The sequence below is a fragment of the Geotrypetes seraphini genome, chromosome 5 (assembly GCF_902459505.1).
Source record: "Geotrypetes seraphini chromosome 5, aGeoSer1.1, whole genome shotgun sequence".
Classification (NCBI taxonomy): Eukaryota; Metazoa; Chordata; class Amphibia; order Gymnophiona; family Dermophiidae; genus Geotrypetes; species Geotrypetes seraphini.
Window position 1 is genome coordinate 119031424 of NC_047088.1, and position 19495 is coordinate 119050918.

The window sequence follows — 19495 nt, forward strand, 5'->3', positions numbered from 1 at the left end:
TTCTTTCCAATAGGACCAGCTTGCAGCCATTACAGACTACTTCACATGTGCCAGGCAACATCCTAGAGTCCATAAACAACCTTCTTCTCAATTACCTGTCTTTTCAAAATCCGCCTCCATCATCTTGCAACAGAGTTTTTTTTCTTATCCTGCAGAACAATTCCATGGAAGAGGTACCACTCCAGCACATCAATCAACATTTCCAGTACAGGGTTCTACCTTTTGGCCTTTCATCAACACCCTGGGTATTCACGAATGACCTGACAGTAGTAGTGGCACATTTGCAAAACAAACTTATATAGGTTTCCTTACTTCAATGAGTGGTGTCGCCGGCAGCCTCAGGGCCATGGGTCCTAGGGCACCAGTAACAAAAGGAAAACTCTTGTGAGCCGCTGCAGTTTGCACAAGGAAAAATAGGCAACCAAAGGAAACACCACAGCACCAGGTAAGTATGTTTCTTATAGCCAGGATCTAGTTTATTCAGGCAAAAAAAAAAAACAATTTAAACCAGCCTTCTTGCATAAGAGATTAAACAGTTCAAAAGGAAAAAAACAAGAATGTCAGAATGCACCAAATTACTCAAAATATGGTCCTTCTGCTAGTGCACACCATGCTCAAAAAGAAATGTATTTTTAAACAATCTCTGGGTTTCTGCTGTTCAATATAGTTCTTTAAAACCCTTTAACTTTAGTCTCTCAATACTGGAAACAGCAAAAATAAACCCAAAACCCACAGTTCTGGCTTCTCAAAGCCATCACAGCTTCTCCAGCTTATCTTTAAAGCAAGTATTTGAATAGTTCAAAACAGTTTCTTGGCCTGAAGTCAGCTAACTCAGCCTGTACTAGTGCTATGGCACTAGGCCCCAGCATATGTCATGCTGGCCAGGGAGTGTGCTCTTTATATTGCAAAATTTTATGCCCTCAAACCCACCACAGAAAACATGGAGCAGTTCCCACTTCCTGGGACTGGCAACAGCCCTTTCCCCACCCAGAGGGAAGAACCCCTCCCCCCCACAAAATCCAAAAACAGTTCTTTAAAATTCTTGTAGGAGCCCCCAAACACCACGCCTTCTTCAGGGTTACACAACAAAAGGCATTTAGTAAGCTTAGCCACACAGTGTCCAGGTTAAACATTTAGGCAATTTAATTTACTTGCCTTCAGTCCAGCAAACTTCCATTGGCAGGGCTCCATTCAGTGGTTAAGCATATGGCTTCAGTTCCACTGTCTGAAAATCCTGAGGCATTAAGTTGGTGGCTCCAGTCCAGCCTCTGTCAGCTCCATACCTTCAGGTTGTTCACTGCCATACAGAGCTCTTAACCCTGAGCATCCCTGCCTTCTCTGTTGCTCCTATTTTTCCTTCTACCTCTCAAGCAGTCCTGCTCTCTGATGTAATAGCCTGCTGCCACGCCCCAAACTCTCAGGTGAAAAGGCTATTCTGGCTGGTTCTGCTTCCAGCCTGCATGTGACTGTTGGGAACTAAACTAGAGCTGTGTGGGGGTTGGGGAACAGAAAAATCTGCTCTCCTGCTCCCTCTAGAGGCCGAATAAGGAAAGTCCTCAAAATGTTCAGCTTGGGGTTTAAATTGAGCTGTTTGTAGTGCATCTACTCCTGATCTGTGCACTGCTCTGGGGACAGAACTAGCAGGCATACGCTGAATACCACAGTGGCTACTAGTGGCCCACTCCAGGGACCATCTCCTTCTGCTTGCACGCCCTGGTTTTCTTCATAGCCTTCAAAAGCTCCAAGCTTTCTCCAGCTTTCTCCCTTATGTTCATTGGAACACTTCTGGACACCAATATGTCGATCAGATCAGAAAGGATTCCGGAAGACTAGAAAGTGGCAAATGTTACACCAATCTTCAAGAAAAGTTTGAGGGGAGATCCGGGAAACTACAGACCGGTGAGTCTGACCTCGGTACCGGGAAAGATGGTAAAGGCGCTGATAAAGGACCGCATCATTGATCATCTTGACGGACACAATCTGATGAGGACCAGCCAGCATGGCTTCAGCAAAGGAAGATCTTGCTTGATGAACTTGCAGCACTTCTTTGAGGGAGTAAACAGGCAGATAGATAAAGGCGACCCGTTCAACATTGTATATTTGAATTTTCAGAAGGCGTTTGACAAGGTCCCGCATGAACGACTACTTTGAAAAATTGCAAGCCATGGAATCGAGGGTGAAATAATCACATGGATTAAAAACTAGTTGGCAGATAGGAAACAGAGAGTGGGGGTAAATGGACAATACTCGGACTGGAAAAGTGTCACGAGTGGAGTGCCGCAGAGTTCGGTGCTTGGACCCGTGCTCTTCAAAATATTTATAAACGACCTGGAAATTGGTACAACGAGCGAGGTGATTTAATTTGCAGATGATACGAAGTTATTCAGAGTAGTGAAGACACAGAAGGATTGCGAAGACCTGCAACGTGACATAAACACGCTCGATAAATGGGCCGTGAAATGGCAAATGAGGTTTAACGTGGATAAGTGTAAGGTGATGCATGTTGGTAACAAAAATCTTATACACAAATACAGGATGTCCGGTGCAGTACTTGGAAAGACCCCCCAGGAAAGAGACTTGGGAGTACTAGTAGACAAGTCAATGAAGCCGTCCGCGCAATGCGCAGCAGCGGCAAAATGGATGAACAGAATGCTAGGAATGATTAAGCAGGGGATCACAAACAGATCTGAGAAGGTTATCATGCCACTGTACCGGGCCATGGTACGCCCCCACCTGGAATACTGCATCCAGCACTAGTCGCCATACATGAAGAAAAACACAGTACTACTCGAAAGGTTCCAGAGAAGAGCGACTAAAATGGTTAAGGAGCTGGAGGTACAGTGCGATATTAGAGAAACGGGGCCTCTTCTCCCTTGAAAAGAGGAGATTGAGAGGGGACATGATCGAAACATTCAAGATAATGAAGAGAATAGGCTTGGTAGATAAAGAAAAGGTTGTTCACCCTCTCCATGGTAGAGAGAACGAGAGAGCACTCTCTAAACTTAAAAGGGGATAGATTCCGTACAAACGTAAGGAAGTTCTTCTTCACCCAGAGAGTGGTAGAAAACTGGAATGCCCTACCGGAGGCTGTTATAGGGGAAAACACCCTCCAGGGATTCAAGACAAAGTTAGACAAGTTCCTGTTGAAGCAGAACATACGCAGGTAAGGCTAGTCTCAGTTAGGGCACTGGTCTTTGACCTAAGGGCCGAGGTGGGAGCAGACTGCTGGGCACGATCTGACCCAGCAGTGGCAATTCTTATTAAAGACATCAGGCAATCATCCAGTTGGCAATCCGAGCAAGGCAGTCAACTCTCTTACCAGCTCAGGAGATTTTACGACTGCTAGGCCACATGGCAGCTTCGCTATCATTAGTACCACATGCCACATGCAACCTCTACAGTAGCACCTTAAGTTACACTGGAACCAGCATCTCCACACATTGTCACAGCTGATTCCACTGCCATCCAACATCAAGGATTCCCTACTGTGGTGGATTCATTCCGCCTCCCTTCAAGCAGGATGTCCATTCCAGCTCCCGCCACCTTCTCTAGTTATCACCACTGATGTTTCCAATCAGGGCTCAGGAGCACACCTAAACAATCTTTGCACTCAAGGTCTATGAACTCCCTCTGAACAGTCCCTTCACATCAATCATCACTCAGAGCGATATTTTATGCTCTTCGGGCTTTTCATTACGGGATAGGTCACAAGAACATTCTCATTCAGACCGACAATCAAATGACCATGTTCTATGTGAACAAACAGGGCGGTTTGGGTTACCTCAAACTCTGCAGGGAAGCATATCATCTCTGGTCCTACGCCCTGACTCTCAGCATAGCTCTTAATGCATTATACATTCCAGGAGATCAAAATATCCTGGCAGACTCCCTCACGAATGTGCCCTCAATCCTGCAGTGCTAACATCCATTTTCCATCAGTATGGGACTCCTCAAGTGGATCTCTTCACCTCTCTAATCAATGCACAGTGCACCCTATTCTGCTCTCTGCATCCAGCTCCACAAGCTGTAACAAGGGATGCCTTTTCAATAACATGGAACTACACTCTGCTTTATGTTTTTCCACCATTCCCTCTCATCTCCAGGGTGCTTCAGAAAGTTTTAATAGACAAAGCACATCTCATTCTCATTGCACCCAGGTGGCCCAGACAAGTCTGGTTTCCACTGCTTCTGGATCTACTGGATGCACCCCCAATACCCTTGGGCAACCATCCATCTCTTCTGTCTCAACACAACAGCCAGCTGCTACATCCCTGTCTCCACAGTCTGAGTCTCACAGCATGGAAATTGAGAGCTCACTCCTAAATGATCTTCCGCTCTCACAATCTGTCAAAAATGTTCTAGCAGCAAGATGACCTGCTACACAAAAATCTTATTGAGCAAAATGGAAACGTTTTTCAGTAGGGGCTCAGGTTCACGGTTTGCAACCCCTCCAATGCCCGCTAGACTATATCTTCACATATCTCCTGCATATGTCCGATGCAGGGCTTAAGACGAACTCTGTCAGATTTCATCTATCAGCAATTTCAGCATACCACTCGTTGGTCAACAATAAACCAGTCTCACAGCATCCTCTTATGGCATGCTTCCTGAGGAGTCTCAGCAATCTTAGACCTCGATTGAAAACCGACTCCAGCGTGGGACCGAAATGTAGTACTAGATCAATTGATGACAGAGCCCTTCAAACCACTGGGTTCTGCCTCTCTCACTTTTCTTTCCTGGAAGACTGCTTTTCTTGTAGTGCTTACATCAGCTAGAAGAGTAAGTGAGCTTCAAGGCTTGGTCACTTATTATCCTTATTTGTTATTTTTTCCAAACAAAGTGCAGTAACAGGGTCGGGTCAGGTAAGGGGAAGGGAGATAGCGGGGGGAGGGGGTTACTTGCCAGCAGAGTGAGTGGGCATCTCTTCTGATGCAAGGTGGGTATTGTAGCCATTCCGGGTGGCCTGCCAGTACCTAACTTATGGCAACTTTTTGAGAATCCAGCTCTAAGTGCCTTTTAAAAATTTTCACATGCACAGAGGCCCTGATTCTATAAAAGATGCCTAAATTAATTTTCTTAATTGGCTTAATTAGCACTGACAATTGAAAGCACCATTAAAAACCTATTTTAAAACATTAAAAAAAATTAATTAGCCAGTAGGCAGCTATCTTGGTATGCACTTACCACTTCCAAGCAGGCGTCTACATCGAGGCGCCTACTGACAAGTAGGCTTGGTTAGGGGCAAATTTGGGTTGTGATTTCACTTAGACCAAGAAAACCCTGGCTAGGGTTCTAATGCCTATTGGCACGTAAGAACACAGGCACTGCTAAGAACGATTCTGTAAACGACACCTAGGAGCTAGATGCCATTTATAGAATCAGGGCCACACTGCTTAAAATGCTATTTATCTAGGCTTCTTGAAAATCCCCTACCCTGTAGACAGATAAAAGTACCATTGTTGTTCTACAATGTGCCTACTTGTACCCACATTATTATGAAGACTTTACTGGCGTGGGGAGACAACAATGTATATTATATTTTCAAAGGTAATATTTTGCTTGAAAAAGGTATGCACAGAAAAAGCCAGTGTACATCTCTGTGAGTACATTTCTTCAGGCAGTTTTCAAAGGGAATGTCTGTACATTCTTTCTCTTTGAGAATTGGTGTAAAGCCCATAATGAAACGTTTTGTAATTTGTCTTCGTAATTATTAATTGGTATTATTTTCTGTGCTTTTACAAGAAAATTTATTATTGTCACTTGTTACTATATTTGACAGGGTGGTTTTGGTCGAAGAGGATCGCCGGGAGCTAAAGTAAGTATTCAGTTTTGTAATTTAGCATTTTTCAATTAGGGCTCTGAAAGTTAAACCACTGATTCAGTTTGTTATCCATCTGTCTGCTTGGGAACATTGTGGGCTCTTTTTATTAAGGTGCACTAGCGGTTTTAGCATGCACTTAGCACGTGCTACATTGCCATGCACACTACATGCTAACGCCTCCATAAAGCTTGCGTTAGTATTTTTCGTGTAGCGCGGGGTTAGCGTGCGCAAATATTTAGCACACGCTAAAAACCCTAGTGCATCTTGGTTAAAGGAGCCCTATATCTTTTGTAATATACAGTTCTCCCCTGATATTTGCGAGGGTTCCATTCCAGGAACCCCTACGAATGTTGAAAAAACGCAAATACATTTTTTAGGCAGGGGAAACAGGAGAGGGCAGCTGGAGAGGCAGGAGAGGGCAGCTGGAGCGCCGGAGAGTGAAGGAAATCACTCACGGTATGCTCCGACCACCTGTTCCTGTACTAAAGTCGGGCCTTACCAATCAGGAGCTGCTTTGATATGTAGCTCCTGATTGGTGAGGCCCGACTTTAGTAAAGGAACAGGCAGTCGGAGCATACCGCGAGTGATTTCCTTCACTCACAGGCGCTCCAGCTGCCCTCTCCTGCCTCTCCAGCTGCCCTCTCCTGTCTCCCCTTCGCAGTTGGAAAATACCACAAATGACTGGGACCGCGAACCGCAGACTGCGAATTCGCGGGGGAACAATGTATAGCACATTGGGTACAGACTTTGGGAGAAACTAGAGCATAGGCATTTATTTTTATTTTATTTATTTTTAAATTTCTATTCCACATAATTACAATAAAATATACATAAAATATCCACAATACAAATACAAAGAAATAACCAACATTTATCTTATGGACATCAATGTTTTTATCTAATTACAGGCTTTCCACTTTATCCTTCCAATCATTGTACTGATAAGAATGTTTATGGAAACAAATGTGTTTTCAAGTACAATACACAAACGTAACATTCCAGATAGTATTCCACAGTACAGAAACTGCACATGAAAATGCTTTCCTTGTATGTTAAAAATATGCCAAATTATACGAGGGATCTTCAAAAAGTTTCCACACTTATTTTTTTAAACACTATTTATTAAGTATCTCAAAAGCAAATTACATAAGAACATAAAAAAGAATTGCCGCTGCTGGGTCAGACCAGTGGTCCATGGTGCCCAGCAGTCCGCTTCCGCAGCGGCCCCTAGGTCAAAGATCAGTGCCCTAACTGAGACCAGCCCTACCTGCGTACAATCCAGTTCAGCAGGAACTTGTCTAACTTTGTCTTGAAACCCTGGAGGGTGTTTTCCCCTATAACAGCCTCCGGAAGAGTGTTCCAGTTTTCCACCACTCTCTGGGTAAAGAAGAACTTCCTTACGTTTGTATGGAATCTATCACCATTTAACTTTAGAGAGTGCCCTCTTATTCTCCCTACCTTGGAGAGGGTGAACAACCTGTCTTTATCTACTAAGTCTGTTCCCTTCAATATCTTGAATGTTTCAATCATGTCTCCCTTTTCAAGGGAGAAGAGGCCCAGTTTTTCTAATCTCTCGCCTTAGGCAACTCCTCCAACCCCTTAACCATTTTAGTCGCTCTTCTCTGGACCCTTTCAAGTATTACCGTGTCCTTCATCATGTACGGTGACCAGTGCTGGATGCAGTATTCCAGGTTAGGGCGTACCATGGCCCGGTACAGCGGCATGATAACCTTCTCCGATCTGTTTGTAATCCCCTTCTTAATCATTCCTAGCATTCCGTTCACCCTTTTCACCACCACCGCACATTGCGCAGGCGGCTTCATCGACTTGTCGACCAGTACTCCCAAGTTTCTTTCCTGGGGGGGTCTCTCCAAGTACCGGCCCAGCCATCCTGTATTTGTGTATAAGATTTTTGCTACCGACATGCATCATCTTACACTTATCCACGTTGAATCTCATTTGCCATGTTGCGGCCCATTTCTCGAGTGTGTTTATGTCACGTTGCAGATCTTCGCAATCCTCCTGCATCTTCACTACTCTAAGTAACTTAGTATCGTCTGAAAATTTAATCACCTCACTCGTCGTGCCAATTTCCAGATCTTTTATAAATATGTTGAAGAGCACAGGCCCAAGCACTAAACCCTGCGGAACTCCACTGGTGACGCTTTTCCAGTCCGAGTATTGTCTATTTACCCCCACTCTCTGTTTCCTATCCTCCAACTAGTTTTTAATCCACTTGAGTATTTCACCCTCGTTTCCATGGCTCACAATTTTTTTAAGCAGTCGTTCATGCGAATGCCTTCTGAAAGTCCAGATATACAATGTTGACCGGGTCGCCTTTATCTATCTGCCTGTTTACTCCCTTGAAAAAGTGCAGCAAGTTCGTCAAGCAAGATCTTCCTTTGCTAAAGCTGTGCTGGCTGGTCCTCATCAGATTGTGTCCGTCAAGGTGCTCAATGATGTGGTCCATTATCAGCGACTCTACCATCTTTCCCAGGACCGAGATCAGACTTACCGGTCTGTAGTTTTCCGGATCTTCTCTCAAACCTTTCTTGAAGATCAGTGTAACATTTGCCACCTTCCAGTCTTCCGGAATACTTCCTGATTTGATCGACAGATTGGCTATTAGTTGAAGCAGTTTGGCTATAGCCCCTTTCAGCTCCTTTATTACCCTCGGATGGATGCTATCCGATCCCGGGGATTTATAATTTTTAAGCATATCAATCTTCCTGCATACCTCTTCTAGACTGACCGTCAACCCTGTCAGTTTCTCATCTTTGTTTCCCGCGTATAACCTGACAGTTTCCATTATGTTGTGTATATCCTCTTCGGTAAATACAGACGCAAAAAATGTGTTCAGTTTGTCAGCAATGGCTTTGTCCTCCTTTAGCACTCCCTTTATTCCATGGTCATCCAACGGCTTGAAGTTTTTTGCCTCCTTGGCTATTTTTTCCTCGTAGTCTCTTTTGACCCCTCTTACTGTCTTATGGCACCTGCTTTTATGATGTTTGTGCTTTTTTCAGTTTTTGTCCATTTTCAACCTTTTCCATTTCTTAAACGAAGTCTTCTTGTCTCTGATCGCTTCCTTCACCGCTACAGTGAGCCACGCCGGTTCCTTGTTCTTTTTCTTCTTGGATCCCATGTTGATATTCGGTATATATAGATTTTGTGCCTCGGTGACTGTGTCCTTAAAAAGAGATCATGCTTGTTCTAGCGTCTTTACAGTTCTTATCCTATTCTTAATCTTCTTCCCCACCATGAGTCTCATCCCTTCGTAATTCCCTTTTCAGAAGTTCAGTGCCATGCCCATTGTTCTGGATCAATGTTTCGCCCCTGTGTCCAGGTCGAAGCAGATCATATTGTGATCACTGGTTCCCAGCATCCCCTCTACTTCTACACCTTGCACCAGTCCTCGTAGTCCATTTAGAATTAAGTCCAGAATTACGTCTCCTCTCGTATTTTCCTTGACAAATTGTTTCAGGAAGCATCTCATCCATCATTTCTCCATCAATTTCTTCGGACTGCCGTAGGGGGTCGGTAGTAGATGCCGATCTTCGTTTCCGTTCCATTTGTTCCTGGAATTTTGACCCATAGAGACTCTAAGATATTCTTCGTGTTCTCTCCAAACATCGTGGCGGGAACCCTGTTGGGTGGTGTAATAATAGTCTGGCATGCTTCCAAATTGGGGATAACCCTACAGGGAGCATCTCTGCTGTTGTGGTGGTGGTGGGGCCATCGGCTCAGGTCACGGCGGGGAGTTTAGTTACTGCAGCAGGAGAGAGTGGGCATCTCTCCTGTTGCGGGGAGGGGTGGTCGAGTCACGGCAGGGAGTTTAGTTAATGCAGCAGGAGAGAGTAGGCGTTTCTCCCGCTTTAAGAGGGAGGCAGTCGGGTCAGTGGAGGTGTGGTCGCATTGGGTATTTTAGTGCAGCAGGAGAGAGTGGGCATCTCTCCTGCTGCGGTGAGCGGTTGGGTCACAGTGGGGAGTTTAGTTACTGCAGCAGGATAAAGTGAGTATCTCTCCTGCTGTGGGGAGGGGGGGCAATCAGGTTGGAACACGGCGGAGAGTTTAGTGCAGCAGGAGAGAGTGGGCATCTCTTCTGCTGCAAGGGATTGGTGTTGCCACTGTTCCGGGGGGGGGGAGGGGGTTGTGTTTGCATCACAGCAGGGAAGGGTGTTGTAATGCAGTGGAGAGAATGAGCATATCTCCCACTGCATCACAAAACAGGGGCTTTCTAGCAGTCTCTGACACTGACCGGCACCCCTGAACAAGTCGCCAAAAGCTGACGTTGCTTTTTGAACATGGCTCGGCATTTTTTAAATTTAAGAATCCCCCAGGGGGGCTCATTTCATTGTTGAAGAGGCCATTTGCATGTCAGAATACAACAAAAAAATCAAAATTTAAATGGTTATCTATTGATTAAATGCAAACACTAAGAACCATTAACAAATCAAAAAGGACTTTAGACTGATGAACTAAATAGTTAATAAATATTTTAGTTAAGATTTTAGATGGAAGGTTAATTAAAGATTTTTTATATATAGGGACAAGCCTCAGATTGTGGCATAGATCTTCCCATTCTGGGATTTCTTCAAGAGAAAAGAAACCATCTTTCTCTTACACCTTTATAACATCACTGGCTTGACCCAACCTACCTACCAAATTAATTACTGACTTCTAACTCTACACCTAATTTTAATTCAAATTGATATTTTTACAAAAATGCTATTTTTTTTAAATGCTAATTTTGGAATACTATTTTGTTCTTATTAAATTCATTCTTATTATTTCATTCTTATTAAATAGTCAAATATATCATAATCTAAAAATTATAAATATAATTTCCCTAAAGTCCACATGCCAGTTTGATACTCAAAATCAACAAAAAGTATATTGTAAATATAAAGTAAGAAATCCCAGAATGGGATTTAGTAACTATTTAGTTCATCAGTCTACAGTCCTTTTTGATTTGTTAATGGTTCTTAGTGTTTGCATTTGCATGTCAGTGTCAGAGACTGATAGAAACCTCGCTAAAGAAAGATATAATCCCTTTTGATAATCCGCTGGAAAACAGTTTAGCAACAGCGTTAGAGCATCTGGGCCTTGGTTCTCTTGGGATCCCCCTTTGGTCATTCTGCAAATCACTGGCCTTTCTACTTACAAGGGAGTTGCTTCTGCTTTCTGGGCAAAGTTCTATATGATGCTGCTTTCTGCCTGAGAGTATCTTTACCCTCACTATAAGTGATCTCATCCTGCCATGGTTCATGCTCTGGGGTGGATATATCAGGATAGGCAGCCAAATTTTTCAGCAAGCGTGAGCTGGGCTTTTGATCAGCTTTTCCCACCATAGAACTGGTTTTCCTTTGTTTTTTAAAAGGAACCAAGGCAGGCACAGAGCCTGGTTGGTCACAACCTGCAAGGTAAGCCAACTTGCATGACTGACTAGTCACCTGACATTCTATGACATGCTCTATTACCACTTCTCCCACCCCAACCATTTCTTGCGAAAATATGAATGTATGTGTCCAACTTCATAGCTAACTCAGATCTCAGAATATGTCTTGGTTGTATATTTGTTCTAACTGTTCCAGACCCCAAGGTGCATCAAAAATAAAACTTTAAATTCCATTCTAAAACAAACTGGTAACCAGTGTAAACCTTTTAACAAGGGGATCACATGCTCCCTTTTTACATTCCCAACTATCATTCTCGCTTCAGCATTCTGCAAAACCTGCAATGCCCTGCAATGTGAAGATACAGCGCATTGCAGTAATCTTGAAATGATCATTGCCTGTATTATACTCCTAAAATCTGAAACATACATTATGGGCTTTGTTCTCCATTATAACAGCATCCAAAAAAGTAGCTCTGGATCACTTGTACAATTTGATTTTGCATACTTAATGTAGCATCTAACCCCCCCCTAGTGATTTTACTTTCCTTTTCATTCGTAGCACTAGTCCTCCAATCAGTGGTGTGCTGTGACATTTATAGCAGGGGATTCAGTGGACATATTAAACCTTCACCAGGTTTTCCATAATGAATATACACAAGGTCTGTCTGTATACAATGGAGGTATTGCATGTAAGTAGATCTCATGCATATTCATTAGGGAAATTCTGAAAAATACCAAACCTCAAATGGGTGGACCTGGGCAGGCTGTGACTCCTCACTTTGTAGTTAGATCTACCCAGTCAGCAGCTGTTAACCTCAGGCCCCATCAAAAAAATTAGTCCTTCTACACAACTGGATACCATAGGGCTCCTTTTACTAAAGTGTGCTAGTGGTTTTAGTGCGCGCTTAGCGTGCGCTAAACGCTAACGCCTCCATAGAGCTTGCGTTAGAATTTTTCATTTAGCGCCGTAGTTTGCGCACGCTAAAAACGCTAGCACACCTTAGTAAAAGGAGCTCATAGTCTAGATGCAGCACCACCTTAATGTGAACATGACAAGCACTGATCTATTAGTAAATTTGCTGATGATGTGTATGCAGGTTGAAAGTGGCAGAATTGGGTTCTGAAATCAATCTGGTAGCAACATTCTGGACAATATGTAGTTGGCAGTGTGGAAGACCTAGCAAACCAATATTGCAGTAAATCAGTTGTTCAGAATGATGGCTTGCAATACTATTTGCAATTAAAATGAATACAAGAATGGTTTTATCCTGCGCAATAATTTTAAATTAGCAAATGTCTTCCTGATAACTCCATTTATGTTTTTGCAAATTTAAGTTGGAATCCCTCATCGATCCTAGAATCTTATGTCAGAGAAGAAGGATAATTGCATCTGCTAATCTTAGTTCTGTTTTTAATATGTTATCAGCTTCATTTCCTCCACCTTGATAATATATTCATTTTATCTTCAATCTGTGGAATATTATCCAGCAATGAATTCCCAGCAAGTTTATTAACCATTCCCAGCAAAGTTTATTAAGCTAAAGGTCTAAAAAAAGTGTTTAAAAAAAATTATTTATCACTTTCAAAAATCTACGTTCACCAAATGAATGAGTAAATAACAAGAAATAAAAGGAAAAATTTCTTCAGAATAGAAATACAAACACATTAACACTTTAGCCCACAAAATGGGAGTAATGAAGAAACAGTCATGGACATGACATGGATGCCAGTTAGAGAATCAGGGTTGTTAGGCAGGGTTAGTCATCTGTCCATTAGGACAGAGGTGATTCTATATAAGATGCCTGTGTGCGATTCTCAAAAGCTGCTTAGATGGCTGCTAAGACTGGGCGTCCTATACAGAATCAGGCCCATACTTTCTACTTTTGAAGGATTTGATCTAGTCAATTAGGTTCTTACTTTGCTAGCTTATTCTTTAAAAGTTAACCCCTACACATCTACAATAAGAATGGATAGGGCTGCATTAAAGAGAAGCACTCTAATTATGAATGTAATGGTTTTTTTTAGGGTAATCCAGGTACCTCAGGACAGGTGGGATCATCAGGAGAGCAAGGAATGAGGGGCCCACAGGTCAGTAAAAATGTTTGTATTCCCAGAAAAAGCCATGTATTTTACTTAATATTTTATAAAATAATGCCAAAATAACCACCTTCCTGCACATATAACCTAAGCAGACTGTTATAAAATTAACTCCATAGTGATGACATTGCTCATCACTCTAAAGATATATTCAGAACTGCTTATTATAGATGTAGAGGCTCTAAATGAAGTATTAATTTAAATTAATATAGTGACACTCAATGCTGAATATTACCCACTTTATTATTAAATTACCAACTGAGGCCTAGATTCTTTAAAAACCACATTAACAAATGTCGGGCTGCTATTGCAGCCATTCTGGTAGCAAACTAAAAAAAGCGAGTCATTCTCCAAAAAATGCTCATGCAAATGAGGTTGGTGGAGAGTAGCAAAGATTTGCTAAATTTGCATGTGCCCTTCACTGGTGATAGCGATGGGTACATGTGCAGAATAAATTCAAAAAGAAAAAAAAAAAAAACAACCCCATGCCCCTGCAGTGGGAGAGATTTCCACTTTCTCTTTCTGCCACGCAACCCACCCCTCCAGTAGTGGGAGAGATGCCCTGCAGCGGCGGCGATCCCCCCCCCACACACACAGCAGCGGGAGAGATGGCCATTCTCTCCTGCTGCCACACAACATCTCCTCCCCTGCCTCTGACCCCTCTCTGCCTTACCTTGAATTAGTTGGCTGACTGGAGGGATGCCTACTCCTTGCAGCCAGCTGGCCCGCCTTTTCAAAATGGGCCTTCCCCTCCCAGGCCCCTCCCCGGTGCATCCCAGGTTGCGCCATCCTGGGATGCACCGGGGAAGGGCCTGGGGCTCTGATTGGCCCATGATATTTAAGGCCCCTCCCTAAGGTAATGATTGGCCCAGACACTCCATAGGTTTCTGTATTCTACATATTGCATTGCAAACATCAGTTTCCATTTTACCATGAATTGTAAAAAGGCAGTAAGATAGTCTGCCCATTGTGTCTGCTAGGAAACATATGATTTATTGTACTTTAGTGTTACTGTGGTTCTTAATGCTTGTGCCTAGAGCTCACAGAAATCTTGATATTTTTTTTCTATTGTTTGCTATGGTCATATAACTTTATGTTCTCTCCCCCTCCCTCTTTCACCTGTCTAATCCTTCCGTATCAGTGTTTCATTAGCATTATATTAACAATAAACTGAACTTCTCTTTGTTTTTTATTTTACATATACAGGGTCCACCAGGACCATTAGGTACTCCAGGTGTAAGAGGTGAACAAGGAAGTGCTGGTCCAAGGGTAAATTAATCCTTTCATTTTCTAATCTCAGGAAGGTGCTGCATTTACCAATCTATTCAGTATGGCAGCCGGGAAGGTGGTAGGTGGGGGAGTCAGGAGCTGGAGAGTTCGTGCCACAGGATCCTGCTGAGGGGGTGGGGCTCAGGTTGAGGCTGGGAATGGAGGAAAGAACATATGCTTCACGGACTGGAATAGGGTTGGAAGGCAGGGAAGCACAGATTCTGCACAGGCTGTGAGGGAGTTGGGAAAGAGGGAAGGACAAATGCTCACGGGCTGGGAGGGAGTTGGGAACGTAGGGAAGGATAGATGCTCTTGGGCTAAGGGGTTGGGAAGTAAAGGAAGGACAGATGCATGGGCTGCTGGGGTTGCGAAGGCAAGAAGGACAGCTGCTGCATGGACTGTTAGGGGTTTGAGAAGGCATGGAAGGACAGATGCTGCATGGACTGGGGGGTTGGGAAGGCAAGGAAGAGCAGAAGCTCACAGGCTAGGGGGTTTGGAAGGGAGGAATGGACGGATGCTGCACAGGCTCGGATATGATGCACAGATTGGGAGGGGGTTGGGAAGCACAGATGCTGCACAGGCTGGGTGGTTAGAAAGGGAGGGAAAGAGAGATGTTGGTGGTGGGGGAGGGAAGAGAAAAAGAAAATTATTGGACATAGGCACATGGAGAAAGAGTTGGTATACATGTGGAAAGGAAAAAAGAGGGAGAATTGTTGGACATGATAGTGGTGGAGAGGGTAGAGGGAGAGATGTTACACTGGGAGGGAAGAGCGATGACTCAAAGAAGGGAGATATGTCAGATTCTGGAGAAGGGTGATGGAAGGAGGGGAGAAAAATGTTAGACCACTGTAAGGGGAAGGAGAGAGTGATACCAGACCAGGGAATGGAAGGGAAGAAGGGGAGAGAGGTATGCCAGATTGCGGGAAGGAGATGAGAGAGATACCAGACCACAGGAAGGGGGAAAGAGAAGATGTTAGACCACAGGAAGAGGGAAGGAAGGAGCGAGAGATGCCAGACCATGGGAGAGGAGAAAGATGCAAGGCTATGGGAAGAAGAGGAGAAAGATGGTAGACCATAGAAGGGGGTAAGGGAGAAGACAGAGATGTCAGACCATGGGAGAGGGAGAAAGAGGGAGGAGATGGTGCACAGGGATATAGGGGAAGTGGAGAGAGAGGGAGGAGATGGTGCTTCTTATGGATAGGTGGGAATAGGGGAGAAGAAAGATGGTACATATAGATAGATGGATAGGGAAGGGAAAACATGGGAAAATAGATAGATTTTGAGAAGAAAGCAGAAAACAGAAAAATTACTGAGCTGTTTAATTAAACCTTGCTAACAGTGGCGTAGCGATGGTAAGAGGTGCCTGGTGCGGTGGTGCCCCAGCCTCTTCTCCACCCTATGCCATGCACGTGCCTTCCCTTCCCCTGTACCTCTTTAACTCTTTGCTGGTTCGAGCCTCCAGCCCGCTGCCCATGTCAGCCACAGCTCTCCCTCTGAAGTCACATCCTGGTCTCGCAACCCAGAGGCAACTTGAGAGGGAGAACCAAGGCCGGCATGAGCAGTGGGTTAGAGGTTCTGCTCACACCAGTGAAAATCCAAGAAGATAAGGGGGTGGAGAGGAGGAAAGATGCCAGCATCTTCACAAAGACAATGCCCAGGGTGATCTGCCTCCTACCACCACCACCCTCCCTCCCCCTGCACCCCCATTACTGTGTCACTGCTTGTTAAGGTACTAGGAATATTAGACTAGTATAAAGAGCCTTAGGATTATATTCTGTGTTTTATGTACTGTTTGATTCTTATTAAGTAATGAAATTAATAAGAGTTTTTAATAAACAGTTCTCCTATTATCCTATTTAGAATAACTGACTGTAAATTTTGAAAATGTATTTCCACTTGTTACAAAATTTTTCTGTATTTAATTTTAAGAGGTAATTTTATAAGAGGCTGTAATGTGTAGGAAAGTATTTTAAGCACTCAAGTAAGCTCTTATAAAATTGTGTAAGCACTGCATACACCTTTCAGCACTATAGAAATAATAAATAATAGTAGTAATTGCATATGAAAGGAGACACAGAAATCATACAGGGCAATTCTATGGGCTCCTTTTACTAAGCTGCAATAGCGTTTTTAGTGCGCGTAAGCTAAACCCGTGCTACACGGCTAGAACTAACACCAGCTCAATGCTGGCGTTAACGTCTAGCGCGTGCGGCAATGTAGCTATCACATCTTAGTAAAAGGAACCCTATCTGGTCTCCACAAATTTGGCATCTAGATGAAGTGCACTGGGTGCTAACTCAATACTAACAGCTGAATGCCCAGATTCCTTTATAGAATACTAGAGTAAACTGGCATTTACACACCCACATTTAGGTGCACCCATTTACACTATGTCAATAGCAGGCATAAGTAGGCATGTGTAAATGTAGTATTTTAATGCAGTGTTTCTCAACTTCTTCAAGCCAAGCACCCCCTAAGTCTAACAAATATAAACAGAATACCCCCATCCAAGCTACGCCCCATACCCGCCAGGCTCTGCCCCATACCTGCCCAAGCTCCACCCCTGACCCCACCCCATAATAATAGTACTAATTTTAATACAATTTCTTCTATCCATTTTTCATATACACACAATATAATCTTATTAATGCAGAATGGTAATCACAAAATAAAAAAAACACACAAAGCATACTGAACACAGAGAAAATCTTAATATTTGGGGGTTTTCAAAGATATCAAGGCAGATGACTTTATATCTGCTGTCTGATTTTGCACAATATTTGTCTATTTTTCTATAGTTGTTACTGGGGTGACATTGCATATTTTAAATTCTCAAAACTGACACATTTCGATCACTAAAATGAAAATGACCCAAAGGGGGAACCCGCGGGATGCCCGTCGTCCCCGTTCCTATGCAGCTCTCTAATACAGGCCTCCTTCACAGACAGAAGTGGACAGAGATTTAATAGCAGACATTCAGAATATATCTAAAAAAAGGAGAAGTTTTACTAATAGGTGATTTTAACATGCCAGATGTTGATTGGGGTATTCCTACTGCGGGGTCTTCTAAAAGTAGGGAGATCCTGGATTCTCTGGAGACAAGAAGGGGAAGTCCTCTGAATGAGCCTGCAAGCCGGTGCTCTCAGATTCAGTAAAATTTGTTTTTCTACTGAGCATGTGCAGGATGCCTTACCTCTGGGAGCCCGTCCCCTCAACTGTTAATTTTTTTTCTTTGACTGGGCTCCTGTCAGGTCGCAGCTCTCCCCTTCTCCTTGCCTCAGTAAAAAAAACCAAAACATATTAGGTACCTTTTTTTTTCCTTTAAAAAAAAAAAAAACAGAGAGGGAAACTGGACTTTTAATATTCAAAATTGGTTTCTCTCTCTCTAAAAAAAAAAGAACTTTTTTCATCCCACCAGGAGAGTGGGAACTTATAGTGGAATCATTTTTTGCCGGTTTAAACTGGCATTTTTTAAGATTGCGAAGCCTTTTACTTCATGGAAAGCGGCTCAAATCTGGCAATGCTTCGCATCAACGACGCTGCGAGTTCGCCGAGGCTGCACTCACCAGCGAACACTCCTCCCCCTCAGGGCCCAGACAAGGTTCCACAGGGGATAGGTAGCTCTGCCTCTTCTTCACCATGGCTGTTACAGGATCAAAAAACAGCGTTGGTGGTTGCCAGTAAGAAGAAACCAGTGAAAGAGTCATGCAGGACACCTTCTCCACCGGCTCAATCCAAAGCAAAAACAGCCCACAAATGCTTCTTCTCAGAAAGGTAAATCTGTGAGGCCTCCTGTAGGCACTGCTTCTGCCTCACAGTCCTCTCCTGTGACAATGCTGGACTCTCCAGGTACCTCTTTATCTGTTGCTAAACCTTTATCAGTAAGAAAAGGATCTTCTTTTCCCTTAACAGGCTACTATGCCTCAGTTATTACCAACAGTTCCCTCTGTTTCGTCAATGAATACTGTATTGGATTTATGAGTTTACTGCAGCTATTTTTCTTTGTCGTGCTGCCCTCCCCCTCAGGGCCCAAGACAGGTACCGCCGGGGGAGAGAAGCATGTTTACTGCAGCTGTTTTTCTTTGTCACACTGCCCTCCCCCTCAGGGTCCAAGACAGGTACCACCGGGGGAGGGAAGTGCTTCACCACTACAGATGTTAAATAGTCTAACAACAGATCCGCAGCCAGTATTATAAGGAGTAGCTGGTTGGGAAGGCATACAACACACCTTCCCCACAGGTTTCCATGCAGTCACAATGAGGCCCACAGTCACAGCCCACTAGTACTTAAAAAAAAATAAAAAAAAATGCCCCAGACAAGACAGGGAGGCCTCCTACAAGCTCTGCTATTGCCTCGCAGCCTTCCCCTGCTGCTGTAGGTAACATTTTTATATGGCTAAACGCTCAGTTACTATAACCACAAACTTCTATGCGTGCTATGCTTGATTTTTTATTTCTCACTGTTATAGCATTGTTGGAAGGATAGTTCTGCACCCTGCATCAACCCTCTCTTTCTTAATCCTACTTCAGTAGAAGTTCAGCGTCCTTCTCAGGATATCTTGTGCTGAGTACAGTGTTCGCTACCACCAGATCAACCTGAATGATATTCTTTTCTATAATTTGCCAGATGATTTCAATGCTTCTCGTCTCACTCAGACTGCTGTTCCAGCATGCAAGAAGGTTTTTCAAGCAATCCGCAAATCTCACCAAACTTTTTAAAGGGATTTCTTGCACTTCCAGCACATCAAATCCTCCAAACTGTACAGTTGGCTCACTAGCAACAGCCTCAATCAGTTTTCTCCTGCTTCCACACATCTAGAACTTAAATACAGAGTTGGCATAGGTGTCTGCACATGTTTTACTACAGCTGCTGCTTAACTGCAACGTCTCTGTGTTAGCTATTTCACAAATCAA

General features: G+C 43.6%; 1 protein-coding gene across 7 annotated transcripts in view; it reads left to right on the forward strand.

Moving 5' to 3' along the window:
- COL6A3 (collagen type VI alpha 3 chain) overlaps positions 1-19495 on the forward strand; it is a 1265605-nt gene that overhangs the window by 583614 nt on the left and 662496 nt on the right. For all 7 annotated transcript variants that reach the window (XM_033946673.1, XM_033946674.1, XM_033946675.1 and 4 more), the window contains 3 exons: positions 5780-5815; positions 13242-13304; positions 14520-14582. In XM_033946673.1, the coding sequence (XP_033802564.1) occupies positions 5780-5815; positions 13242-13304; positions 14520-14582 (162 nt within the window). The remainder of the gene's footprint in view (positions 1-5779; positions 5816-13241; positions 13305-14519; positions 14583-19495) is intronic.